At 36.8% G+C, this 26,806-nt stretch overlaps 1 protein-coding gene across 1 annotated transcript; it reads left to right on the top strand.

The window, feature by feature from the left end:
* The first annotated feature begins 1,762 nt into the window (after window positions 1-1,762).
* Window positions 1,763-24,175, top strand: LOC140226939 (aqualysin-1-like). The gene is made up of 10 exons (XM_072307368.1): window positions 1,763-1,844; window positions 6,203-6,315; window positions 7,385-7,507; window positions 9,481-9,616; window positions 10,367-10,485; window positions 11,597-11,735; window positions 12,578-12,762; window positions 16,789-16,960; window positions 20,636-20,743; window positions 23,518-24,175. Exons 2-10 carry the CDS (start codon window positions 6,208-6,210, stop codon window positions 23,520-23,522), a joined length of 1,095 nt encoding a protein of 364 aa, XP_072163469.1. The 5' UTR covers window positions 1,763-1,844; window positions 6,203-6,207; the 3' UTR covers window positions 23,523-24,175.
* The last annotated feature ends 2,631 nt before the right edge of the window (window positions 24,176-26,806 follow it).

Here is a 26,806-nt window from a genome sequence, read left to right as displayed (position 1 = left end):
CTTCCAGCATAACAATGACCCATGACATTCATCATTACTCGTAATAGAAAGTGCCAGAAGATGAACAATGTGAAGTAGTAAACCCAATAGAGAACATATGGACAAAACTCAAGAAAAACAAAAACACACAAAAAAAAGAAAGAAAGAGAAAGCCAAAGGTAACATGCCGTTGCTGTGCATTGCAGATTTGACGAAGGGCTGAAGAACGAAAGCTTGTAATATCAAACGCGTTACTGCGAATGTGGAGACGTCAACTGGTGTCACATCTGTTCGGTGGTCACTTTGTACATAAAGTTAAGATACAATCCCCACCAATTGGGTAACATAGTATAGCAGCAGGCAGGACCAATGAATTGCAGACATCTTACCTGAATCAGTGTGAAAACATTGAAATATATACAAACACATACATAGAATGAAAAACATGCCATAAACAGTTGATGAAAAATAGTCCAACTTGAATGTTGCACAAGGCCCTATATACTTACTCGTATTTTTATACATACATATCAATACACAGGGTTGGTTTTTTTTTTTTTTTTGCGTATATATGTGTGTGTGTGTGAGATATGAGAAAGGAAGGAGAAATCGGTGCGTAGCGTTGACATCATTATTCCTCTTACTGTTCCTCCTTTTCGGAAAAGCGCAAGAGTTGAAAAATTGGTCTCCGCCGGGAATCGAACCCGGGTCTTTGGCATGGAACGCCAAGTATTTACCCTTACTATATATATATATATATATATATATATATATATATATATATATATATATATATATATATAGGGGACCGATGTAGATTAGCCATGTAGATATATATATATATATATATATGTGTGTGTGTGTGTGTACATGTATAAACATTTTGGTATTTATCCATGTGTCTTATAGTTTCTATTTGATAGCTTTGTACTGTTTAATGACGAAATAGATTAAACGTAATCTTACGCATATACAGCTACATAAACCAAAAAAATGCACGCCATTGCAAAACGCCATCTCTCCTTACTCACGGTTTTCAATGCCAATTATAAAATTTTATGGGTACATCTTTTAAAATTTCCCCAGCAATTCAAGAAAAGCATTTTTAAAGGAAGCACTGTGTCTAGGACTCTCAGACGAAGTCGGCAAAATATATGCGTATTGACAACCAACATGACCAATGTGTTCAAACAGAGATTAATGATTTTGTGTCTGTAGCTAAGACTCTTTTCCTTTTTTTTTTTTTTTTAATGGTTGAAGGTTTGGCAGTAGTAGACAGGACTTTGTTAGGTGAAAGGTCTGTAGCCAAGGATGGTAGCTGTAGAATTTTAAAGAAATAGAATATTTCTCTAACGTCAGCACTTTTTGTGCCCGGTTATGCACGTGTCCACCGCGAAGTCTGTTCTGCTTATTCAGCAATCATTAAGACTATCCTAACCATTTCTATGAGATAAAGCGTAGATAACCGTACTTTATTATGAAGAGATACATTATTTTGTCGACTAAGACTGTCGTACTTGCGTCAGTACAGAGTTAGGCATAATTCAAATCTTAAATATATCATTGTCTCTCAATAACTCACAATGTGAGCTTGTGTCCGTTTTTTCGTACAGTACGCAGCCCCAGTGCGCAGCCCTGATATCAACCAATGAAATTTGCGTATTTGGCCTGAAGTGTTTGCATTACGGCGCACTGGTTGGGAACAGAACACCCTGCCATGGCTGTGTGGAGAGGTACACTGAATAAATATTGCCAACTGACTGCAATTTTTCGTCACAATTATCTGCCCTGAAGATAGCCCTCTTAGCGCCCTGAAGATTATCACCGTCGCTGTTTCATTCAACAAACAGTTGGTCGTAAGCAAGGTGAGAATTTATCTGATATATTAGAGTTTTTCTTTAATATATATTCAATTAATATGATATTCACCTAATACAGTATGTATACATGTATATCAGTTTTGATTGCAGCTTGTATTTATGAGTAAGAAATGAAATATGCTTCGCCAGCAGGCACCTTTTTTTTTTTTACTCTGAATCTTCTAAGAAAAATTGTAAAATATCTATCTAAATCTGAGGGATATAGCAAAACAAAATACCCCCACAAAAGAGATTAGAATTAATGATATACCCTGAACACTACAAACAACTTTTATTTGATCATTGCTTTGAGTATAAATTCCTGCGTGCGGCAGTCAAAGTTTGTGATTTTTGTTGAAAATGAAAACTACTTGAGGTTGAAAATGCAACCAATTTTGAAGCTATAAATTCATACATTCTTCTTCATGAAATACTTGTATATAATGCACAAATGGAGCAATCTTATAGTTTTTATTCTTCATATAACTTGAAGACATCACGAATCTTTGTAATCCAATGTAAAGAAGTCCACATACATGATATTATTTCCTTAGCGCCAATTATTGTTATTATTATTATTATCATTATCATTATTACTACTATTACTATCATTATCATTATTATCATTATTATTATTACTATTATAATTTGGTTTGTTAAAGAGAGAAAGAGGGGAGGGGAAGCGTTTGGGGGAATGCTAACGAGGGAGAAAGAAAGAAAACATTTCTTACATTTTGAAGGAACTTGAAAATCACATTTTTTGTATGGCTTTGATAAGGCTCACTAATTATACCTGATAGACATCTACCTGTATGGTTATTCTTGATTCAGCGCTAAAAAGCAGAAAGAGGTTTTTCACCCACTGATAAGTTAAGCGTGCATATAACAACCCTCGGCAATCATCCGCAACTCTGCATGGTGCATATTGACTTCCGTGCCTGCCCTGCGCTCAGTAGTCCGATCGCAAGCATTTCGATATCGTGTTTGTTCTGGAGCCTATTTCATGAAGAGTTATCAGATTGATCTGAAATACAGTAGGTGGTGTGTTTATGGATTTCATGCAGCAAACCTGTTTTGAGTTTAACCCCTCAACTTCTGACAGTAGTTATTATGCAACTATCAAATTTATTAAGAATTTCAGAAACTCTAAGAACTTCAGTTACATGTACACTCACCAGGAGTTAAAGTAAGAACTTTGAATCTTTCGAAACCCTTCTTTACACTATTGATAATTTTCTTTGATTGAATTGTTGGTATCACAGAAACTTGGTTCCACTTTTCTTCAGCGACTCTATCTAATATAATTAGCAAATCTATTAATATGAAAATATCCTACGGTAAGAGCAAACCGTGAAGAAAGGAGAGGTGGAGGTGTTTACGGTTTTACATTAATCAAAATTTGCAAAGTAAAGTTACATCTGATAGTTCATCTGAAGAATGTCACGTATCATTTGTAGAATTAGAACATTTAAACAACGAAAATACAATTGTCGGTCTGATTTATAGACCCTCTTAAAGTTATAATCAGTTATTTTTTGAAGATTTGGAAAATATTCTTGCTGTTTTCATGTAAAAATAAACAATTATGATCAATGGCTGATTTTTCATATTATACAGTGCATCGTTATCTAATTATGACAATGATAGGAATTTTGAGGAAAAAAAATCTTCCTTTGATGTTTTCAATTGGTTGTTATCCGCATATAAACAAACCAGCAAGAATCAATTCTGTTTCATCCACTTAATAGATAATATATTTTCGAACGTTTTTGATAAAGAAATTATTAGCGGCTAATTGTATTTTGATATATGTGATTATCTTCCCATATTTACTATACAATTCTTTTTTTTTTTTCTTCTCTCTCTCTTAATATCAATCCTAATCTGGCAAATAAATCATGACAAAAATGAAGATTTTTTGAAATTTCTTCCAGAACTTATTTCTTCATTGTAATTTTTAAATCCTACAAATCCTACAGAAATTATTGATACAATATTAGGAAAGATCTGATTTTTAGTGGGGGAATTGGCTGTGATAGAATAAGAACATCAGTTCCCAAACATATAAACATATTTAAGCAAATAATATTGACCCTAGTCTGGCAAATAAATCTGATGACAAAAAATAGATATTTCTTGAAATTTCTTCTTGAAACTACTTCTTCGTAGTAATTTTTAAATCCTACAAATCATACAAAAATTATTGATATCATGAAAGATCTGAATTTTAGTGGGGTAATTGGCTGTGATAGAATAAGAACATCAGTTAACAGATCAGATAAGATCAAACAGTTAACATAAATATTATACATCAAATTGACTGATCAATTTACTCACATATTCAATCCCTCCATATTTTCTGGCAAATGTCCCAATTCTTTAAGAATTGCAAAATTGTAAACCCAGTTTTTAAGAAAGATGATCCTTGTCAAATTAATGATTATTCACCTAGCTCTATCTCTCCTAGTTTATCCAAAATTTATATGATGGGCTTTTAATTTTTTTTGCATCATCAAAAATGTTTGAATTTTGATCAATATGGGTTTAGATGGATTTAGCTTTGGTACAGTAATTACGGAAAAAAAGCAAACGCGATGGCAAAAAAACAAACAAACAAACAAACAAATAAACAAAATGGCAATGGAATTCTTGTAGTTACCAAAATAAAATACATGAACTGCTTTGAAAATAATGGAAAATCACATAATATTGATACAACAAATTATATTCATCTCAAGCATAATACTCATCGAAATGACACGCACAATAATGATTGATAAGTGTACATCTTGAACGTAAAAATCCTATCAATTTTTTAGGTGTTCTCATCAGTAAAAAACAAACAAACAAAAACCAAACAAAACCTAACTTGGAATGATCATATACGTTATGCTACAACTTTCATTTCCAGAAAAAGAAAATGTATTCTTTTAAGACTATACGTTATCCTCCTGAAAATTCTCTATGTATACTTTACAATTCCCTTGTCCTACCATAGTATATCATGTATTGTAATCTATAGCGTGGTGCAAAGATTAAACTCAACTCCATTTGCAAAGAAAAAACAAAAATGCGTTTGTCTTCCTTAGTCAGATCTTCATGTAATTTTGATCTCGTTTGTTTCATTTCCTTTGGCAAAAAAAGCGATTGTACTAAGACATTAATTTTGAAAGCACGAAATGACACAAAATAAGTACAACAATGTAATCAAAGAAAATACTGTGAACTGAAATAGTATACCAACGGCAGATGCAGATCTATTGGCAAATGCCGAATCAAAGTTCTTGGAAATAGAGGGGACCGTATCCAGGCACTAAAAGTTACCCCCAGATCGCACAGGGCAATTATCCCCGGCTAAATACTGGTTAGTGGTAAGGTTAGAGTAAAGATTAGGGTTAGGGTTAGGTTTAGGGTTAGGAGTTTGGGTTAGGGTTAGGATTAGGTTCCGGATTAGGATTATTATTAGGACCAGGGGAAGGTTCCAGGGTAATTGCCCAGGGGGTAATTGCCCTAGACCCGGAGAGGACTTTTAAAAAGTAGGGCTTGTATAATAATAATAATAATAAATAATAATAAGGTCTTATTTATCCAGGGTAGCCTCTTCAGTGTTGCCACTGCTCTACCAGAGGGCTCTGCCATTATCATTACCCCAGCATTGCCAGGTAATACCCATTTATACACCTGGGTCGAGAGGGACATGGTGGGTAAAAACATCTTGTCCAAGGACGTAAGCACTGGGCGGGACTCGAACTCTGGTCCTCCGATTGGGAGTCGGGAGTCTTATCCACTATGCCACAGTGCCCCCTGTTGCAGTGTCCTCATAAAATATAACTATTCATTCAGATACGATATGCATGTACAAGATCGCTGGGAGTGGCAATAAATTGTAATGTACATGCATACGATTACAAACCATATTGATGTTTTATGCCGAATAGAGCCACTCGTAATATAGCGCGCATTTGCCGAAGAGTTACCACGGAGATCACCACTATATCCCGACTCTGACCATGTGTGCAGACGCAATCTCCTGGCCCCACAGCTTGCTTGACATTCAACATTAGTTTTCTGATTTTAAGATGCATGCGACACTTTTCATTAAAAACCATCTTTAAAACCCTTAAGAAGATAAAAAGGTGTGTCGTGAACCCTACTTATAAACGACATCGGGGGGCATTTTATGAATGCATTTTGTCCGACAAATTTGTCGGACAGAATTTGCTCTCAGCCAATCAGATGCAAGGATTTCACTAGCTTGTAACGGTTTGTCAGAAAAATATTTGACCAAACTACTTCATGAAATGCCCCGCAGTGTGAGATATCACACCCGTTTCTGTTCTCTCCCTCTCTTGCCTTATCTTCAGACATTATGCTGGCGTTCTTTACAATCCTTCTCGTGGCAGCCGCCTCGGCCGAGCTCGCCCCGTTGTACCACAACTCGGAGCCTATCCCAGGCAAATACATCATCAAGCTCAAGGCAAGTGTTCAGGACCAGGAGCCACGTAATACTTTTTAACAAGTGAATGTAGGTGACTGTTACGAAACTGGTCTCGCATATTACGTTTGGTCGTTATCAATGGATGTCCTGAAATATTGGAGGTGTAGGGTACAAAGTTTGTCATAATTTGTTGCTTCAAACTCAGTTTTGAAAGACGATAAGATAATCACCAATAACATAGACAAATTCCGCAAATTCCTGAAGTGCAACTTTTGACGTTTCCAATGACTGGAACCGTTACAGTCCATTCAGACTGGTCTTCCAGAAATCTTTAATACAAAGATCACTGGCTAGTTTCATAAGGCTTGATCTCAAGATTAATCTTACAATTGATTAAATTAAAAAAAAAAAGTTACACTCGATCTGCTATTACACCTGTGCTTCAAATCAAGCGTAACTGTCTTTATGAAAAAAGACTTACAATTAAATATTGATCCTACGCTCGATTTCACTGACTTATATCGAGCATAAGGTCAATGGTAGCTCTTTATGAAACGGGCCCGAAAGAAAATGTTTTTTGATGCATTTCGATATGATTGGTCTGAAGTGTTTTGCAGTTCTCTTAAAAACAAAAGGAAATATATTTTCATTTGAGATAAAGACATTCTACCTCATTTCGAGACGGCAAGTTGAACTACGCTCATTTCATTTCATTATTTCTGTCATTCGACGAGAATAAAAGACGCATATAACATAACATACAAATCAAGACAACGATGACACATAGTATTGATACAATATGTACTACGCAAATCAGAAATATTACACAATACGCTGATACATATAATGGTGAAAAATGGAATGTACATGAGAAAGCCTTTAAATGGCTTGTAAGACTGTACATACCTATAACAGTGTAGAGAAACAAATTGGAACCGGCAAAAAAAAAAAAAACCAACAAAAACAACTAATCAGACTGAGTCAGTCTAATTAGAGTTAGTCTAATTAGTTGACTCACGAGTACTATATATTATTGTCCAGAAAGCGATTAATAATGAACGCAGTTGATAACGCAATCCTTTGTGTCATTGTCTGGAAATGCTCTCAGGACGAGTACGATCTCGATGAGGTGACCTCAACAGTTCGCATCTCTGGCGGCCACGTGGGATTCACTTGGCGCCACGCCTTGTATGGATTCGCAGCCGAGTTGGAGGATCGTGTCCTGGAAGTTGTAAGCTGTCTGTCGATGTACTTCCGTTCCCTACGTAGGGGCCTCTGCTCCCTAAAGGGGCATTCCAGACGATGTTCAAAATTTCACATCATGTACATTGTAGTACATAAATTGACAGCCCCATGTATAGATTTGTTGAATTCATTGTGGTCCTTGGGCAGAGAAACCAATACTTTAAAAAAACCTCAAACAAATTACACTGAATATCTCTGCAATGATGATGACATTGTAGCCTCACATTATTTTAGAAATGTAGCATTGTAATTCCGTTACGATACCGCTTGCTTAGCAAGTTCGCTTGCGTATAATCTATGCATGCCTTCTTCTTTTGTTCTGCTTCCTTGAGCCCCAGCTCACACATTAGCCGGGTTCACACGTACAAATTAGCGGGATGACGATCGCGATGCAAATCTCGAGATTTGTATCCCGCTAATTGGTGTACGTGTGAACCCGGCTATTCTTATGGTGAGGCTGCCATGTCACCAATCGTCTTCATTGAAATTTGTTCTAAATTCTGATAATATTCTTATTCCTCATCCCAATCACTATAAATTATGAAACTCTGAACCCAGTATAGCTAACTTATAGTGTAAGTTAGTTAAAATGTAAAAGTCTGAAAATCATCCCGAGGTTTTCTTTAACATTGGATTTCGAAGAATTAGGATTGTTTAATTCTTCTAAATCCAATGTTAAGGAGCAGAAGCCCCTACGTAGGGGACGGAATTACTAGTCCAATAACGCATCAGCTTAACAATAAGAGGTATTCAAGTCGAAAACGAAGAAATCCATATTTTCACTTCCCCATGTTCATGCAGAGCGATTTATTCAGTCATACTCGAACAACTGCATTCAGTGTCTATTATCATCGAATGGCTGCAATGGAGAGGTTGAATTGACATGATCAGAGCACTTGCTATACCTGTATACAGTATGTTGATGACATGAACGCATGAGAGCCTACTGAGTAAAACTACAAGTTGTCTTTAAAATACGTTATATGTTTAAATCCTGAAGTAATTTTTTTAAGTTCCGTTTCAGTTCAATTGAGATTTCCATTCCATTCGTTCACAAAAAAAAAGTTAAAAAAAATGTATGTCGTTCCTTGCTTTTAAGGGATATGCCATTATTTGGAAGACATCAGTTTGGGAAATTTACAAGAAAGGTACGATTTATGCCATAATAGGAAATTTGCTCCCTCACTTAAAGTGTGCCCGAGAAACATGCACAAATATTACACACAAAAAATGACAAATTTTCCAGAGAGATTCCGTAATGTATCATGAATAAAGTTTCATGAAATGAGCAATACACAGAAGCTTTTTTATTTTACATTTTACCTATGCACAAGACGTCAGTAATAGTTTTCTGTCAGAGTGATTTATTGGCTGTTATCACTTATAACCATTTCTCTTCATGTCTATTTCTTATTTTTAGGTCTTATTTTTCCCATGAATTCATCAATATCAAAATTTATAGAAACGGGTATAGGCCTACGTATTCGTAATATATTCAATTCAAATGATTTTATTTTCTTATAAAGTATACAAAATACATAACGCTTGTCGTATGATTACATAATATTTAAGGAATTTTGAACCACATAAGCTTCAACGAAGTATACAATTATAGTAACATCATCTTGGTATTTCTATAGATAACTAAGTAAGGAAATGCAATTTTTTTTTTAAACGTATAATGGAAAAAAAGGAATTCACACCAGAAGCATAGCTTGTAAGTTTTGTGAATTACTCTGGGGACGAGGGCATCTCAACATCTGTCAAGGACTCCATGTATGAAAATTTTGATATCATGACGAGACAGGCGAAACAGACAGACAGAAAGGACTATCACAAGGACAAGAACGAAAGCAAGGACGTTTCCCCTCCTGTTATGGTTCTCACGCTAATTTGTATACTTAGGGCACTGCAATATTACACCTCAGAGTAAAATCCTGCAAAAATCTTTCCGCGTAGGTTCGGAGTCTGCCTGCCGTCGAGTACGTGGAAGAGGATGGCGTGTACCGTACTCAACTTGGCTCTGACGTCGAGTGGGGTCTTGACCGTATCGATCAGAGGGAATGCGTCTATGATGACACGTACAATCCACGAGGTAATTAATCAGTCTAACATCGCATTTAAGACATGCTCACAGATTAAAAGGATGGTACAGTATTGGTGGAGATGAGAATTGGGCTTTTAACTTTTTGCGAGATACCAAGAAAACACTTATGATATAGTACAGAGCATACTATTTTAAGAGGAATTCAAAGTTTATTTAATAAAAATTGGGTTTGGAATGACTGAAAAATCCAAACACAAAGTAAAACAAAGCGATCGTAATAAAGTGTGGGTCCCACATTATAGAATTGCTCTTTTTTTTTTTGATATCTCAGCCGTTTCAAAACCAATTTTCATCAAATAAATGTTGAATTCCTCATAGAAGTACATGTTCTTTCATATTTCATAAGAGGTTTCTCACTATCTCACCAAAAAAAGAAAAAAAAAACAAACCCTGAAGGTAAGTCTCAACGTCAGCTCATTTAAACAAACTGAGATCCTATCACCCTTGGGATGCTACCTAGTTTAGTGAAAATCTGTCGAGGGGTCTTCAAGAAAATAGAAATGGTAAAGGTTCATGCGCAGCTTTGTTACAGAGTTTATGGACCATCTGTACGTGACAGTGTTGAAGCAAATGATTTGCGCATTATTTTCTCAAGTGCGTTTGCACATTTCCTGGCGTCATGTTTGTACATTTCCCGTTGATGCAATTTTGAGAGTTACACATTTTTCGTCGAGACGTTTGCATATTTCCCGGCTCCACAGGCCATCGTGAAAAGTCTGAATGGTGTGTCTTCTGCAGGAACCGGCAGTGGCTACACAGTCTATGTAATCGACACTGGGGTCCGAGATACCCACGAGGAATTCGGTGGTCTTAGAGGTCGTGCTAAACAGCTCGTTAACTATGCCGGCGGAAGCAATGTAAGTAGGACGATCTTTGAAGAAAAAAAAAAATCTTTACAAATTTTCTTTAGAAACAGAAACTTTAGAAACAGAAATGATAAGGTAAATAAGCTAAGTTAGTGCAATGAGTATATAGGCAACTGCAGTTTCAAGTTTATTCATGGCAGATCAGGGGTGAGCCCTGTGGGAGAAAGGATCGAGGACCAAATTGGGAGCTAATTTCCACTTCTTTTTTCTTTCAGAAACCTTATTTCAGCGACAAACACATGCAGCTATATATGACTTTGATTTTCTTGATATAACGTCGTGGTTCCATCCTCTTTCAATATTTGTATCATACTAAGCACGTGCAGAGAGATCAGCTATACATTATTTTCTTCCTTGTTACAAATTATTTGAAAATACTTGTAGTAGAAATAGAAAAAAATCGGATGGGCGGTGGAGTTTCTTTTTACTTCAAAGAAGATTTAGTTTATCAAATTCACAGCGAACCAAGTGTTATGAATGAGGACAGAGAATTTCTCTCAGTTGAAAGTAATGTTTCTAGTTCTAAAGATATATTGATCATGGTCATTATAATTATGGAGACCACCTGGTTCAAGTTGCAAAAACAAAAAACAAAAACAAAAACACCAACATATTCAAGACGTCTAACGCATAATCCTATTTTTTATAATAATTTTTTGTTGTTGTTGCAGGGGACTACAATATCCGAAGTGTTAAATGTCACAGCCAAAACATCCCTCAAGAGCTTCTCAACTCCATGTTATCTGTATGAACTTTGTCTATCATAACGAAACCCTCCCCAGTCAGTTACCAGTTTCTAATCATTCGGCCACTTTAATGGATAATTAATATGTTTGAAGTATCAACCACGCTGATCAACCCTCGCCCCTATGAAATCAAGAAATGTTTTAGTTTGTTTGTAATTGAACTTTCACTTCACCATTTTTGAGACATTATCATTTTACGTTTCGAGATCTGCATTAAAGCATATTCGTCATCTTTTTGAAATTATCTGCGTAACTGCATATTCATAATCACTTAGAGACAATCTGCGTAAATACAAATTGATAAATCGAAAAAACAAAACAACGCAGGGCTAAGAAACTTCTCTGTTTCTCTGCAGGAGGACTGTAATGGACATGGCACTCACTGTGCAGGAACCGTTGGATCAAACACCTATGGCGTCGCTACAGGTGTCCAAATAAGGGGAGTGAAGGTGCTTAACTGTTTGGGATCTGGAAGCAACAGTGGCGTCATCAGCGGTAAAGCTTGTGCACATGTCTCTTTTTTATCTTTTTATCGTTGTGAGCAACATGTGTTTCTCCATGCGACATAAAGTATGTGTAGAATCCAAGTAAGGTTTTTTTTTTTTTTTTGTCTTTTAAAAAAAATCAAGAATCAAACCTCGGAATTTGATTGAAAAAGCTTCTTCTATTGACTCATCCTGGATAATATTTCTTGGTAACCAGAGTATTCCATTCTGACTGAGCAAATTCACAAAAATGAGTTCAAAGCCATAACAATATGTATTAATAGCTGACCATTGAGCGATTGTTCTTCGTTCAAGGCACTCTTAGTTTTCAATTCAGTTTTTGGGTTACAATCATCTTATTGTCATTCAAGAAATGGGTGCTCGATCGTGTTGATTGTTTTCCACGATCATCCCTGTTAATAGGAGGCGTTATCTTACTGTAAATGGTATGGCAGAGCAATTTGTGTATAATGCAATTGCATTGTGTTTAACTATCTAACAATACCAGTCAGAAAAATTATTGTATACTACAATCACACACAAAAATCGCACATTTATATGGGCAGGAACCCTTTATTCAATAGTCATATAGGTCATGTTATCTGTTTTCTCTTTTGTATTCTATTATCAGGTCGTCTTCACACATAAACCATTGCAACTTTGAATAGATCCAACTTATGAATCTGAAAAAAACATTTGGACGTGGTAAAGAAGATATGGTAAAGCTTTTCCAATGATTTTCTTCGCTTTTTTTTTTGATATCCGTGCATTTACTTATTGATGAAGAATGCTAGGTAAAAAAGAAGAAATCGAGTCCACTTATTAAATAGATGATTCTGTCTATTATCCCAGGGGTGGATTACGTGAGGAAAAATGCTGGTTCAAACAGCATTGCGTCCATGTCGCTTGGAGGCGGTGTATCCACGTCTCTCGATACCGCTGTCTCAAACCTGATCAGTTCTGGTGTCCCCACGGCTGTGGCTGCGGGCAACGACAACGCAAATGCGAATTATTATTCACCTGCTCGTGTCCCAAGTGTAAGTAGCGTGAAATTGTCATGGCTTTGTGTAACAGACGAGACAATTAACTTACTGATACACTACTTGTAATTCACTGTATCAGTTTTCCAATTAATTATACTTAATCAAAAGTGTTGAGGAATGATTATGCACCTCGTCATATCCTACGAGGGCATAATATTATCTGCACCGAAAGTAAATGATATTACTGACTGACATTTTAAAGAAAATATAGGTAGGCATGCAAGGCAAGCATTGCGAAATGTTCATTAATTTCAACAGCCATTGTAGACAATGATGACTATCAATAAGTGCTTTCATCCTATAGTAGTAGACGTTAACAAGCCATACGATATCAGTATTCTAAAAGGCCATTCAACGATTATATGTACACTCAGCAAAAAAAGAAAATAAACACTTTATCGAGTTCATATTTTTCGTAGAAGATTTTGATGAAAATCAACGTATTACATACAGTACCATATTAAAGGTAATTAAATTGGCTATCAAGCTACTAGGTTAATACAAAAGGACATTTTACGCATGAGTGAACACATTCGTTTTTGTCCTCCAAAGCACAAAAGTAAAAATTGCAAAAATTGACATGTTGTCTTTCATTTGCAAATGCCCTTCACGATATCAATGACAACAAAAGACCAGTTTAACACGAGAGACATGAATGAAATAGCAAAAATAAGTTTTAGTTTTCTTTGTCTCTTTATAACCTCCGAAAAAAACAAGGTGGGAATTTCCATCAACTCAAACTTCAAATGACGTAGGGAGTAATATGCATAAACATGATTAAGTGAACCGATTTTTTTTTCATTTCATTCTTTTATTTTATTATATACATACATATTATGTATATATTTATATGTATGTATCTGATAGTTCATTATTCGAATTGAATCTTCTAATTACAAGGAAAACCGAGGTAACATTGCGTAACAAAATACCTCTGAAAATCGATGAATGAAAAAAAAAAGATGGTCCATCTTATAAGAACATTGTACAATTCAAACCCTACAGAATGTGTCAGGAAATTTGCACGAAATATAAAAACACAGGTAGATATATTGAAAGACCCGAAAAGAAAGCCTCATATAATATGCATATACAGGGGTATATAAGTATGTATATGCAATATTTTTTTCAAGGCAAATCAACATGCATCAAGAAAACATTAAGGAAACCTAAAAATCATGGACTGCATTATTATGTAGGCCTATAACCAAAACAACAACCACGGCCGGCGGAACAAGAGGGGCCATGTGGGCTCCAAGGTTATGTTTTTGCGTTGAGGACCTTTGTTTTTTTTTTGTTTTTTTTTTTACTTGTCAGGAAGTTGCGCTGAAGGCTTTTTTTGTTTTGTTTTGTTTTGTTTTGTTTTTTTGCTCGTTAGATCATGAAACCCGGAAGTTCCCCCCCCCCCCACTTCTTTTGAAAAGTGCAACAACAACAAAATGTGCATCTGGCACTAGGAGATAGAACTAGATCAATTTCATCTAATACAGCACAGCTATAAGCACTGAACGATTACCTTAATTGTCAACATTAACAAAATAAGCCTTCCTTCCTTCGTGTTTCAAACACAATACTGTTTTCCTTTCCCAACAAATGATCATGAAATACACGATACGATAAAAAATGAACCAAATTCAATCTTAATTTGTGAATATCATCTTAATATTACCTTGACTCTTTATAACCTTCAAATATATATATATATATATATATATATATATATATATATATATATATAATGTATTTCTGTTTTTTACGCTAATGTTATTTTAACTTCTGCAGAAAGAACTGCATTGCATATTGACCCATAAGAAAGTTAATCCAGATGATAATTAAGATAAATTCTGTGGATTGAATTATTATCACGTTTGCGATGTTTGTTTTCTATGCTCTTTCCATAGCATGAGAACTTCTTTTGCCCATTTGCCTGTAAATCCAGGTTATTGAGATGATATTAGAAAAAAAAGTCTAGTCCATATCCGACCTTTCACTTCTACAATGATCTTTTGGAAGTTCACATTTCTTCCCGTGCTTAAAAACTTCTGTTTGTATAATTCTGGATCTATCTGTTAATCTCATATCTATCATAAAGAAAATAATGTATCATATTAAAAATGTGACATTAAAGCACATGCACCCGTGCATCTAAAGAGGCATATTCATAGATATCATGAGTTTCGTAAGGCTACAATCTAACTGTGATAAAAAAAAACCTTTATATCATCGATACAGAAGTATTTGTTACTCACAATAAATATTTGTTCAATACAAAAAGATTTTTTTTTTCCCATGTCGTTCTTTTGGTGAATTTGTCAGCTATGGGATTTTACTGGCCCTTCAGATCTACTATCAGAGCCCTGAGTATACATAGGCGTTTTTGGTATCTCTGTTGTATATTCTTAAGACCTACTTTCATTGCAAAAGAAATCGGCCGTGACTCTTTTCAGCTAATAAAATCATAAACGGGGTGGGGGAATTTTGTGGCTACTTTCTGGGGACCCCGTACAATAGACTGTACAAGATGAGATAACTGGCTAAGGTATTTTGGGTATCTGTCTTTTGTATTATAACTTAAATTGTAAAAGAAATTAGCCATAAATTCCTTCCCTTTTCTTTAATATTTCTATGGGGAGGCACTTCTGTGCTGCTGTCTGGGAACCCCGTACAGAATGCAATAACTGACCTTGGTGTTTGGGGCATTTCTGTTCAGTATTATGATACCTAATTCCATTGTAAAAGATATCAACCATCACATATATATGGGGGGGGGGGGGCACTTTGGGGTTACTTCCTGGGGGCCCCGTACAGGATTAATTAACAACTGCATGGCTTAGTGTTTTTGGTATCTTTGTTGTGTATATGCTACTTCAATTGCAGAAGAAATTAGCCATGACTCATTTTAGCTAAATAAAGTCGTATGGGGGGGGGGGGGGGGAGGGACTTCTGGGTCACTGTCTAGGAACCAGTATAGGATGCAGTGAACGGTTTTGATATTTGGCAATTGTTTGGGGTATCTCTGTTGTGTACTAGGGCTTATACAGTGTACTTCCATTGCAAAAGAAATTAGCCATGACTCTTTTCCGCTAAATGATATCATATGGGGGGGGGGGGTACACTTTGGGGCTGCTGTCTGGGGTCCAATACAGGATGAAATAACTAGCTTTGCTAGGACCTACTAGTAAAGGGTATCTCTATTGGAATGTGTACTACTTTTACTGCACAAGAAATTAGCCACTGCTCTTTTTTGGCTATATAAATCATACTGGAGATGGGGAGGGACACTTCTGGGCTACTGTCTAGTTAGGCCTCGTACAGGATGAAATAACTGGCTTCGGTGTTTCGGGAATCTCTGTTGTGCAGGCCTACTACTTACTTCTACTACTATTGAAGATGGAGCCCTCTGGGGCTACTGTCTGGGGCCCAGGATAAAACTGGCTTTGCTGTTTTCATATTTATAGGTAAACTCAAAGGAACGAGATCCACCAACATCTGTTAATGACCCTCTTCGGCTGAACAAATGCTTTTTATTCATTTTTTAATTTTTTTTATTTATTTATTTATTTGTTTATTTATTCATTTATATATATATTTTTTTCCTTTTTTTTTTTTTTTGGGGGGGGGGGGGCTTTGTGAGGCCCTTATATACACCTATGCGGTATAGGATGTGTCTTATCAGTACATGTGAGTCATTTTATTGACCTTTGACCACATACATTGAGACCATACAAACCTAGATCCTCTTCGGCTTAGTAAATCCTCTGGGCTCCCGGCCGAATTCGCACTTTATTCAATTATCGTAAATTTGAAAAGCCGAGCCACAGTCTAATATAGCGAGATGTGTTTGCATGCACTTTGCAAATTAACAGTCATGACATTTTCAGGTGTAGAAAAGCGCACACGATCCCATTATGAATAGTTGGAGGGGCATCTTAGGTAACTCTATTAGGCCTATGGGATACGAAAAAATTGTTTTGACAGTATTGCTTGACTTATCTTCCGCTCATCGTTGGGTGAAATCAGGCTATTACTGTGGGCGCCACCACCAAGCAAGACAGGGAATCTTCCTTTTCTAACTACGGTTCCTGCCTCGACATCTACGCTCCTGGTTCCAGTATCAAATCCACGTGGCACACCAACGACAGTGCCACAAGAACCCTAAGCGGAACGTCTATGGCTTGCCCACATGTTGCAGGTACAGCCACCCACCCAAACTCATACACATTAGTCGATGACTGAGGTTAGATCTCAGTGAATCAGTACGCCAATTCGGAGTTCCACTTTGCTTATGCATGAGCCCAAAAAGTTATTTGTACCTGCCACTGATCTCTACATGAAAGGATACCTCCACTCTGGAACTATGCTACTGATCGAGGTCTCCTATGTAGAGATCAGTGGTACTATAAGGCAGGTTGGTTTTTAAGTTCACCTAGATAAGCATCTGTTATGTAATGAGTATTCATGTAATCCTTTCAAACGGCGCTTGCCAGCACATCCACTTGACGGGTCTAGGCCAACTACCCCCTGGGCAATTACCCCGGACCCTTCCCCTGACCCTAATCCTAATCCTAATCCCAATCCTAATGCTAATGCTAATCCTAACCCAAACTCTATTCTATACCCTAAACCTAACCCTAACCCTATAGATAATCTTTACTCTAACCTTATCACCAATCAGTATTCAGCCGGGGTAATTGCCCTGATACGCCACTTGACAGCAAGTCTGGCGCTTGTAAAAAAGTTTGTTGGTAAATTCGATGCAAAGTAATGAGATGGATGTTTTCTCGTCACCTTATAGGTCTGATTATGTAAGTTCATACTTTGTTTGAACAGGATTTACGAATGATGATTCCATAATGTTACGTCGAGGAAGCATATAAAATGCATCACGAGCGAAGTGAACTAACCAAGTGAGACAGAGAGAAAATGTCATTTGTACCAATGTGCACATGAGGTTACTCCGAAATGGCTTATACTAGTACTTTGCAAAGACCTTAGGATGTGCCGTTTCACGTAGGATCCAGCAAATTGCCGCATGTCAGATGAGAATTGAGATCTGGGTAACATTAAGGGGAGTTAATTAGTTGTTACAAATTTAACATTCTGAGGCCAGTTTAGCAAACAACAGGATAAATCTATTTTATTTTCTCTGTGAGAGTAACTTATACGATCTGTAATCTATTGGGAACAGCTATAGACTTTGTCGGTCAAGCACACATGATATTACAGAATAATTGATAGACATAAAATTTTGTCATAACGCACCCCGTTGTTTGGGGGTGAGTTGCAGATGGGGCAAGTTGTTAGAGTGTGTACAACAACTTGAACCGTTACACGTATTTCAATGACTTGAACAAGTGTGCTCAATCCAATGACTTGAACAAGACGAGTGTGGTCAATGAATACTCCGACATCATATGATGTTACTACCACCAAATAACACAAAGACACCCACATGCCTATCATTTACTGGAGATGAATCGATTTGATGAAATAACAGAAAAGCGAATATTCTGAAATTTTACCAGTCTTATGTTCAGGCATGATCAAATTTTGCAGACAGAAATCGTTAGATATACAGATTTAAACGCCTAAATAGATCCTTGTCATTCGATTGGTTGTTTGACGTTGATCATTTAGCCCGTTTCACTATGACGTCATCATCCGTGCAATTGTGGTTCCATTTACCGTTCAATCTTGGATCCATATACAATTTGTTTCATTGCACGCACGCCGAGAGCCCGGCACTACGCGTGTAAAACGCTTGCGTAAGGTTTAAAGGCCCGGTCCCACTGGCCGACGGACACAAAGCGTATGCAGAAAGGACACAGCGGACGAGCAAAATTTCGGGGATGGCTTCATCCGCTTTCATCCGCTCCAGAAATTGACAAAATTGGCGAAAATTGGCGGTAACAGAACGTAAATAGAATGGACGTGGGTAGTATGTAGCGGGGATGTTAAACGGATGTTCATCGGAAGCCTAGCGGATGAAATCGGATGGAAGGGGATGACAGCTCCGAAGGGGTTACCGGAGATAATTGCGAAACGGACGCATAGCGGAAAAAGCGGATGCAGAGTGGATGCAGAGCGAATGCAGAGCGGATGCAGAGCGGATGCTTTCGAAATGCTTTATATACGAGATGCATACGCTTACAACCTTTAGTGCTATTAACGATGTAAAGACATTCCATGTACCATATCTTTCCTCCCTCTTTCCGTTTTTAGCTGCAGCGAATGTGAGTTGCGAGGATGCCCAGAGGATGCAGAGAGGATGCAGCGGATGTGTAAGGGATGCCGCACGGACATACAACGTTTGTTGCTCGTATGTCGCGGATTTACATCGTACACAGCGGAAAGTTCATCCGTTCTAAAAGTTTTAAGCAGCTTAAAACTTTTTGCGCAGATGAAATCACAGTGGACGGATGCTCGATGGATAGAGCGGATGAAACACGTATGCGATGGGTACACAGCGGATTCGTAGCGTGTTCCAACGGATGGCAAGATTTTTTGTATCCGTTAACGGGCCTTTAGGTTTTGCGACAGCGCTCTAGCGTAAAGCGCTCAGTGAACACTTTCTCGATCTTAGATTCTCTCTGATTTCTAGATTAATAAAACATCAAAATAAATGACGAGGATCTATTTTAGGCGTTATGTAAAACAAATAATAAATGTTTTTCATTCGTGTAATGGACAGAATATTCTCGACTTAGCATAACTTGCATGTTTCTGTCATATTAATGTGACTAACAAAAGATATGGCGAGGGAACATGCAAGTTATGCTGAGTCGAGGGGAAGGTGATTCCAATGTCTTTGGTTAAACATTGCAGTACTTTAGCAATGATTGACAGATGATGTCATCTCAAGAATATTAATATTGATTGGTTTGGAAGGATTTTTTTTTTGTGGGCGTTCCCAAGTAATCTGAAGAAAAATAGAAGAAAAAAATCGTTGAAAATATATGGAATGTTTCTAGATATTTGTTTTACCGCAAAAGTGATGTTGAGGGTATCATAAATCGACACAAATCAACGTGCATTTGGATTTCAGGGCCCCTTTAAAGGCTTTTTCAAAGCAAAGCACAAGTCATGGTATAGAGATTTTTGCTTTGTCTTTGTTTGTTTGTTTGTTTGTTTGTCTGTTTACAAACACCCGTGCAAATGGTCTTAAAGGGGGTATCCAGTCCAAATATAATCTGTCTGGTAAAAAAGAGTAAAATCCTCTGAGTTCAATGGTAAAAATTTGACGGAAATTGGTAAAAATTCGACTGAAATCGGATGAAATATAAGGAAGTTATGACATTTTTAAGTTTTGCTAAATCTGAAAAAAAAAAAATCTTTTACAGTGGATATGATATGTAAATGAGTGAACTGACCATGCCATAACCTCACAATTTCCCATTGATCGTGTACACACACACGCAAAAAAAAAAAAAAAAAATGACGAAATTCAATGTTTCTGTCATTGGAGTCTGAAACATGATGTTATTCCTAGTCGAATAACTTTAGAATGGTGATCAGTTAGATATACGACGATATGAGGCTCGGGCATAGTTGGGTTTGAATGAAAAAAAAAAACTGAAAATTTCAAACTTTATGTACAAACTATATGGGAAGTTGTGAGGGGATGACATGGTCACTTTGCCATTTGCATATCCATATTGACTGTTCAAGAACTGTTTCCAGAAAAAAAAAATAGCGAAACTTCAAAATGTCATAACTTCCTGAATTTTTCATCCGATTTCGATCAAAATTATACGTTGAACTCGTAATATTTTATTCTTTCTTAGCAGACTAACTTATATTTGGACTAGATTTCCTCTTCGAGCACATGGAGTATACCAGTTCTGATTTCGTTTGCTTCATGTTTCAGGAGCCATAGCTCTGTATCAGGGCAGTACATCAAGTATGATCCTGAACGCAAGCAACAATAAGCTCTCGGGCTGTGGATCAGGATCTCCAAACAAGCTGCTCTATGTGGGTATGTATGCATTATCATTCTGCGTGTATCAACCCATTGAAGACTAGTCCTCGAGTATACTTGGGCAGGTATCTGTGGGGATGTGTGTTGTAGCAAACTCAGCTTATCCTCGATGGGTTAACACAGGGAAACTCAGTCAAAAGTACATATACCTGCTGCACGACACATAGCAGCACATACTTTGATTGGAAATGGAGGGGATACCGGTAATAACTACTTGCTGAACTAACAAAACAAGGCAAAATGCCATCAAAAAAGAGAAGAAAGAAAGGCAAAAAGAAATACACACACACACACTCACACACACTCACAAACAAATATATAGATAGGTAGATAAATGGATAGATAACAATAATAATAATAATGATAATAATAATAATAATAATAATAATAATAATAATAATAATAGTTGCATTTATATGGGACTTTATACTGGTGTTTCTAAGCGCACTGGTGCTATTCATACAAAAGGAATAGAAAACACAATAACATTAGGACTATGCAAAACCAAAATTACAGTCACAAAAGAAGAAGAAGAAGAAAAAATACATGTGATACAGTGATACAATAATTAATAACTGACTGTGTGCGCCATTGATGACCTTTGATAGAGACAGATCGTTTGCTTCTGGACCACTCACTGCTATTCCCTTCCTTGGGTATACCATAGTGAAATGATATATAAAGAAGTGTATTATGCCGCGTTATGCGGTCGATGATATCAAAAGCGTTGGAGAGGTGCAGGAAGACACCAATCATAATATGATGAAATTTATCGACGGCCTATGAGACTATGTCAAGGAAAGTTATGCATGAGATGTATTGTAACAAAAGGGGTAAATTTCCCTTGCTTCTGATAATGAGAGTACAGGGAACCTTCGTTATTAGTTAGTGTGTAGATGTACAATGTATTGCAAAGCATGGTACCACACACTCAGCATGCAGTTCAGTCGGACACTCGGGTGAGAGAACAGCTAGTATAAAGTAGAACGGACACAATCTCTTCCGGACATGACAGCAAGTTTATTGTCTCGTCCCAATTCGCAGTGTTACAACTCAAAACAGAATCTCTTGGCTGAATCTTCAGCCCGACTCGTAGTGTTCTTAGTAAGTTGATTCCCTGAGTGACTCTACATGTTTAGTCCGAACTCGCAACAATGTTTTGATCTCTAGAAGTAGCCGATATCTATACCATTCATACGTCCCTGGGACTGGCCTGGGTGGCACGCGACCAAGTCCCAAGAGAGTACAGATAACTGGCCACAAGGCTGGACCTAAGAACTTAGTCCTTGACCTATCGCTGAGGGCAAGTTGAGGACATGGTCAGGTCAGGTCAGTGGAGCGAGGACAGTCCCGAAGGAGAAGATAACAGTCGGGGAAAATCGAAGGGACTTTTGGATGGGGGACTTGTCGCAGACACAGTAATAGAATAGCAGATGGGGGAAGGGGAAAGCGGGACCAAGACCGTTGCATTCCAAAGCGTTACGTAACCACAGATAACAGGCTATAGTCTAACTCACAATATTCACATTTGATGTGGGATCATCAATTTCAGAAATATGGTGTTTTAATGTAGAAATGTGGGGTTTATCTTTTTTTTTTATGTTGTTGTTGATGGCTATAGTTACGGTACGCGAGTATACGCAACACATATACGAATAACACACACACATACACACACACACACTATATGGTATACATAACATGTATACTATACGTATGTGTATGATATGATATTATGCATATATGCATGTATAGAATTGGAAGCTGGAATTCATCAGAGAGTGCCTATAGAGACGGGATTTTTTGTTGTTGCTGTTCTTACACACTAAAATATCTACAAGAACGATTCAAAACACACTCCATGTGAACTTGATTCAAATAACAAGACTAAAATAAAACGATATATATATATATATATATATATATATATATATATATGATTAATATTTACTGGAAATAAAAGTCATAAAACCTGAGACTGAATGTCGTCACATCACAATTTCCATATTAGTTTGCCTCTGAAATAAAGAAACTCGCGAGTTTTAGGGCACAAATTTTGAGCTATACAGTCAATTCAATTCAATTCAATTCATTTATTTCATTCTCATTTTCTTTCCAACAAAATATAACACAAGGTAAATCAGAAAATCCATCATAAGCATGTATACAGTATAAAGTGCGAAGGATTAACGATATACAACAAACTAATAGAGATGAATCATGTATACATACGGGAAAATACAAAGTTATATTTTGAGGAGAAAAAAAGAGAACTGAGAGGTCCACTAAAAAACAGTGCTTGTAGATTGTGGACCACTCAAGAATTTCTTCCAAAAATACTTACTTCACATACAATTATAAATACATTACAAAAAAAAAACAAAAAAAAAAACCGAAAAGTCTGAACTATGTAGTAGCCCTTTCCTTTGAAATTAATATTCATATATCATTACAGCTTGCAATTTTCATACTTATTTCTTGCAAATCGTAATAAAGTTTGTATGCACTCGCTTTTGATTTAGCTTCATCCCCACCCCCTCCCCCCCCCAAAAAAAAAAAGGAAAATGAAATGAGTAACAGCAAAAGCATGTAGGTCTATTGTAAACTTATACAGCAATGTCATTTTACACCCGACTTCCATCACTGTCTATGAAACTTTCAGTAGTTCTTTGTTTCATTTTGGTCTACTGTATTCATTGCTGTCATGTTAGACATGAAGTGGATTTCTACTTTATTCAACACTGTCGTTTATTTCTCTCAAATTGACGTAGGCTAAGGGAGAGCTTCCACTCCACTCGCACCGAGGCGTGACGTAGCTACGACTCTCCCCTCATTTGTCTTCAAGCAGACGATCTGATGTGATTACAACGAATTTAGGGATAATCAAATCGTCGATAAGCCATCATCATTCATCCAAACGTTACTTAGTGAGAAGTTGCACGTTAGGTTTCTCAGTAGGTGGATACGTTAATCGTGTTAAAAAACATGCATGGGCATGCAGTCATTATCATAATGTAGACATGGTAGAAGGAAAATTGATATCCTTCGAAAACTAATTCAGGACAGCCAATTGGGTCGCAGAGATTGAGAATCAAACAGATAATGGAGCAGTAATGATATGAACTATCTCCGGCATGATTGAATGTTGAAAATTTTGCAGTAAAGTCTCCTCCGCCTTATGTCAGACACGCATGAAACGAGACATCAAAAAGATTACTGTCTTTACAGGTATACAACCAACTCATGAGCTTCCATAATAGACCTATAATGGTATCTATCAGGTCCTACCTATACCACGTATTACTAAAAAAAGGCTCTGATTAAGCGAAATCGATATTTCGACAGACACGACTGGCGACATGTAGATTTTATTTGATCCTAAGTTGTTGAATTCAATAAGTGTATAGTAATGCTATAGCTCTATACAAGTAATTATGATGTGTGATTTCCAATAAAGACGTCTGCTAGCAAGCTACATTGCATCAGTGTGTCATGGTGACTTGACTTGCGTTTATTTCTTGCGTGTGTCTTGTATAATAATGCATGGGAAAAATTCGAACCCCAAAATGTCTTTTCATTTTATTCATTCATTCATTTCATTTCAAACAAAAATGCAAATTGCTATAAACTTTTGAACACACATTAAGTACACAAAATCAATACAAAATTGTGATCAAGGAAGGTGCTATATGAATAATATTGAAATACAATAAATTAATGTTATGTCTTTTATGGCAAATACAGAAACAAAATTGATTGGAAATGGATGGGACTATACCAGAAAGCAGAGCTTGTAATAACTATAATAATAACCATTTGCCGAACCAATTGCACAAAACAAGGCAATATGCCACACACACACACACACACACACACACACACACACACACACACACACACACACACACACACACACACACACACAAAGACAGACAAAAAGAAATCTACGCACACAGACAGAGGGAAGCTCTCTTGAAAGAGAAAAAAAAAATGATTAGCGTGGAAAGAATAACAGAATGAGACTGAAGAGCTCAGGGAAAAGGGGCAAAGAAAGAGGGGTTGGAAGGTCAAAACCAACGCACTGACACGAGGCACAATTGAGATGAAGTAATGAAGTAAAAAAAGATAATCGATTATGATAGAAAAAAACAACAACAACCAAATTAGGGATTTCAAGAGTTTGCTACAATGGGAGTTTCTGAAAAAAAAAATCTGAAACTTAAAAGTAATACAAGGACAAGTTCACCATTATCATGTGGATTGAGCAGTCAGTTGTTGAGTGATGAAAGCAGCAATATTAGCAAAATATATCAGTAAAGTTTTTGAGGAAAATCGGACAGTCCATTCAAAGATATGATATTTTTGTGTGTGCAAAAATCCACAACTTTTGAACGATTTTCCTCAAACTTTCACTGATCTGTTCTACTGATGTTGCTGGAGTGGAGAATCCCAAAATTTAATAGGGCCAGAAAAAGAGAGTACAGATTTGGCAAAAATAGCTGATCCTATACTGCATGCTAATAATGCAGGAGAAGAAAATAAAAACTAATTTGGAAAGTCCAGAGTACGTAATGATACCCAAAAGAGCCCACAATTAACCATGTTGCGGTGTGTTGGTTTGCTTGTGTGTATGTGTGTGTGTGTGTGTGTGTGTGTGTGTGTGTGTGTGTGTGTGTGTGTGTTGAGGGTGGTAGATATAAATACATGCGTATTATAACACATCATCCTAAGTGGATTGATAACTGTTGTCCAGCTTTGATAGTTTGACAGTATGACACTTGCGTATTAAAGAGAAACTTTACTTTTTTCTGAGGTCCTTACTTTCGGCACATGTAAATCTTCATTTGATCTCTGTCTGGGTTAATATCTAATTTAACAATACCGATTTTGTTTGCAAGACCTATATACTGCACTTCCTTAAGGAGTGGGGTTAGTTATAAAGTTTCTATTCATATACACAATAAACTATAGGCGGAGATTATGCACTTGATAGACACGAGCAATGATCGTTGTAGTAATCATCATTAGACTGTTCCCTTGAGTTCCATTTGCTGAGCACGTAATGGCTATACATTAAAAAGTATGCCTTTAGAAGGCACAAACTAATGGTCACCTTCCTGAAATAAGTAGGCAAATCAAATGATAGTAATAATTTGCTATTACTGTTAGCATGTAAAAGAGGATAACTTTCGGATATGATACGTTTATATTGCGCAGGTGATCAGGGAATGTTGTCCTTCTTTGATACCTCGGGATGCACGTCCGAGTTGAAAATGTATTTTTTGCATTAAACTTGGATAACTCCAAAACTCCAATCATGACTTCGAATGAACATTAGCAAGCCTAAGAAATACTCATTTTTAGCATGGATTAGGTATGAATTATTCGTTTCCACAAAATTTCTGATGAAGAACTGTCAGAAAACAACTGTATGACCAAGATTTAAAAAAAAGAAGACGCCTTATATTTTTTTTTTATATTTTCCCCAAACAACAACAACAATAACAATTAAATAAGGAGATATACAGGTAATCCATTCCGTGAAAACGAGGGTTTTGATGAAAAAAATTAATGGTCCGTTTTATGAATTATATTGTATATAAAAAAAGACTGCAAAGTGAAATTCCAGGAACATTATTTTTTTTTTTCAAATCGAGCAGTCTGCAAGGGGCATTGTAAATTGGAGTGAGATTCCGGGGTGAGATTCTCTGTAAGATTTCAGATAGTTCTGCCACAAGAGGGCAGGCTACAACTTAACGAGACGTGGTCACAACCAAGTTACCGTAGATTCCAGCCGGTGGTAAGTCGCCGTTAGTCACGCGCACAATAATGTGTCGACTATAATATCAATTGCCCCCACCCCCCCCCCCCAAAAAAAAAGAAGATGGATAAGTTGCGACCAATGGGTATACCGCAGGTTGCCGAGAAATAGGAAAATTCAGCTGTACCCCAAACATTGCAATAAGCAAATCTGTTGATTAGAAAGAGAGAACGATGGATCTGCATTTATTTTGATTGCACAGCAAAACGAAAACAAATACATACTGGTACGCAGAATCT

This window comes from Diadema setosum, chromosome 4 (genome assembly GCF_964275005.1).
Source record: "Diadema setosum chromosome 4, eeDiaSeto1, whole genome shotgun sequence".
Classification (NCBI taxonomy): domain Eukaryota; kingdom Metazoa; phylum Echinodermata; class Echinoidea; order Diadematoida; family Diadematidae; genus Diadema; species Diadema setosum.
This window is presented reverse-complemented; position numbering and strand designations above follow the sequence as displayed.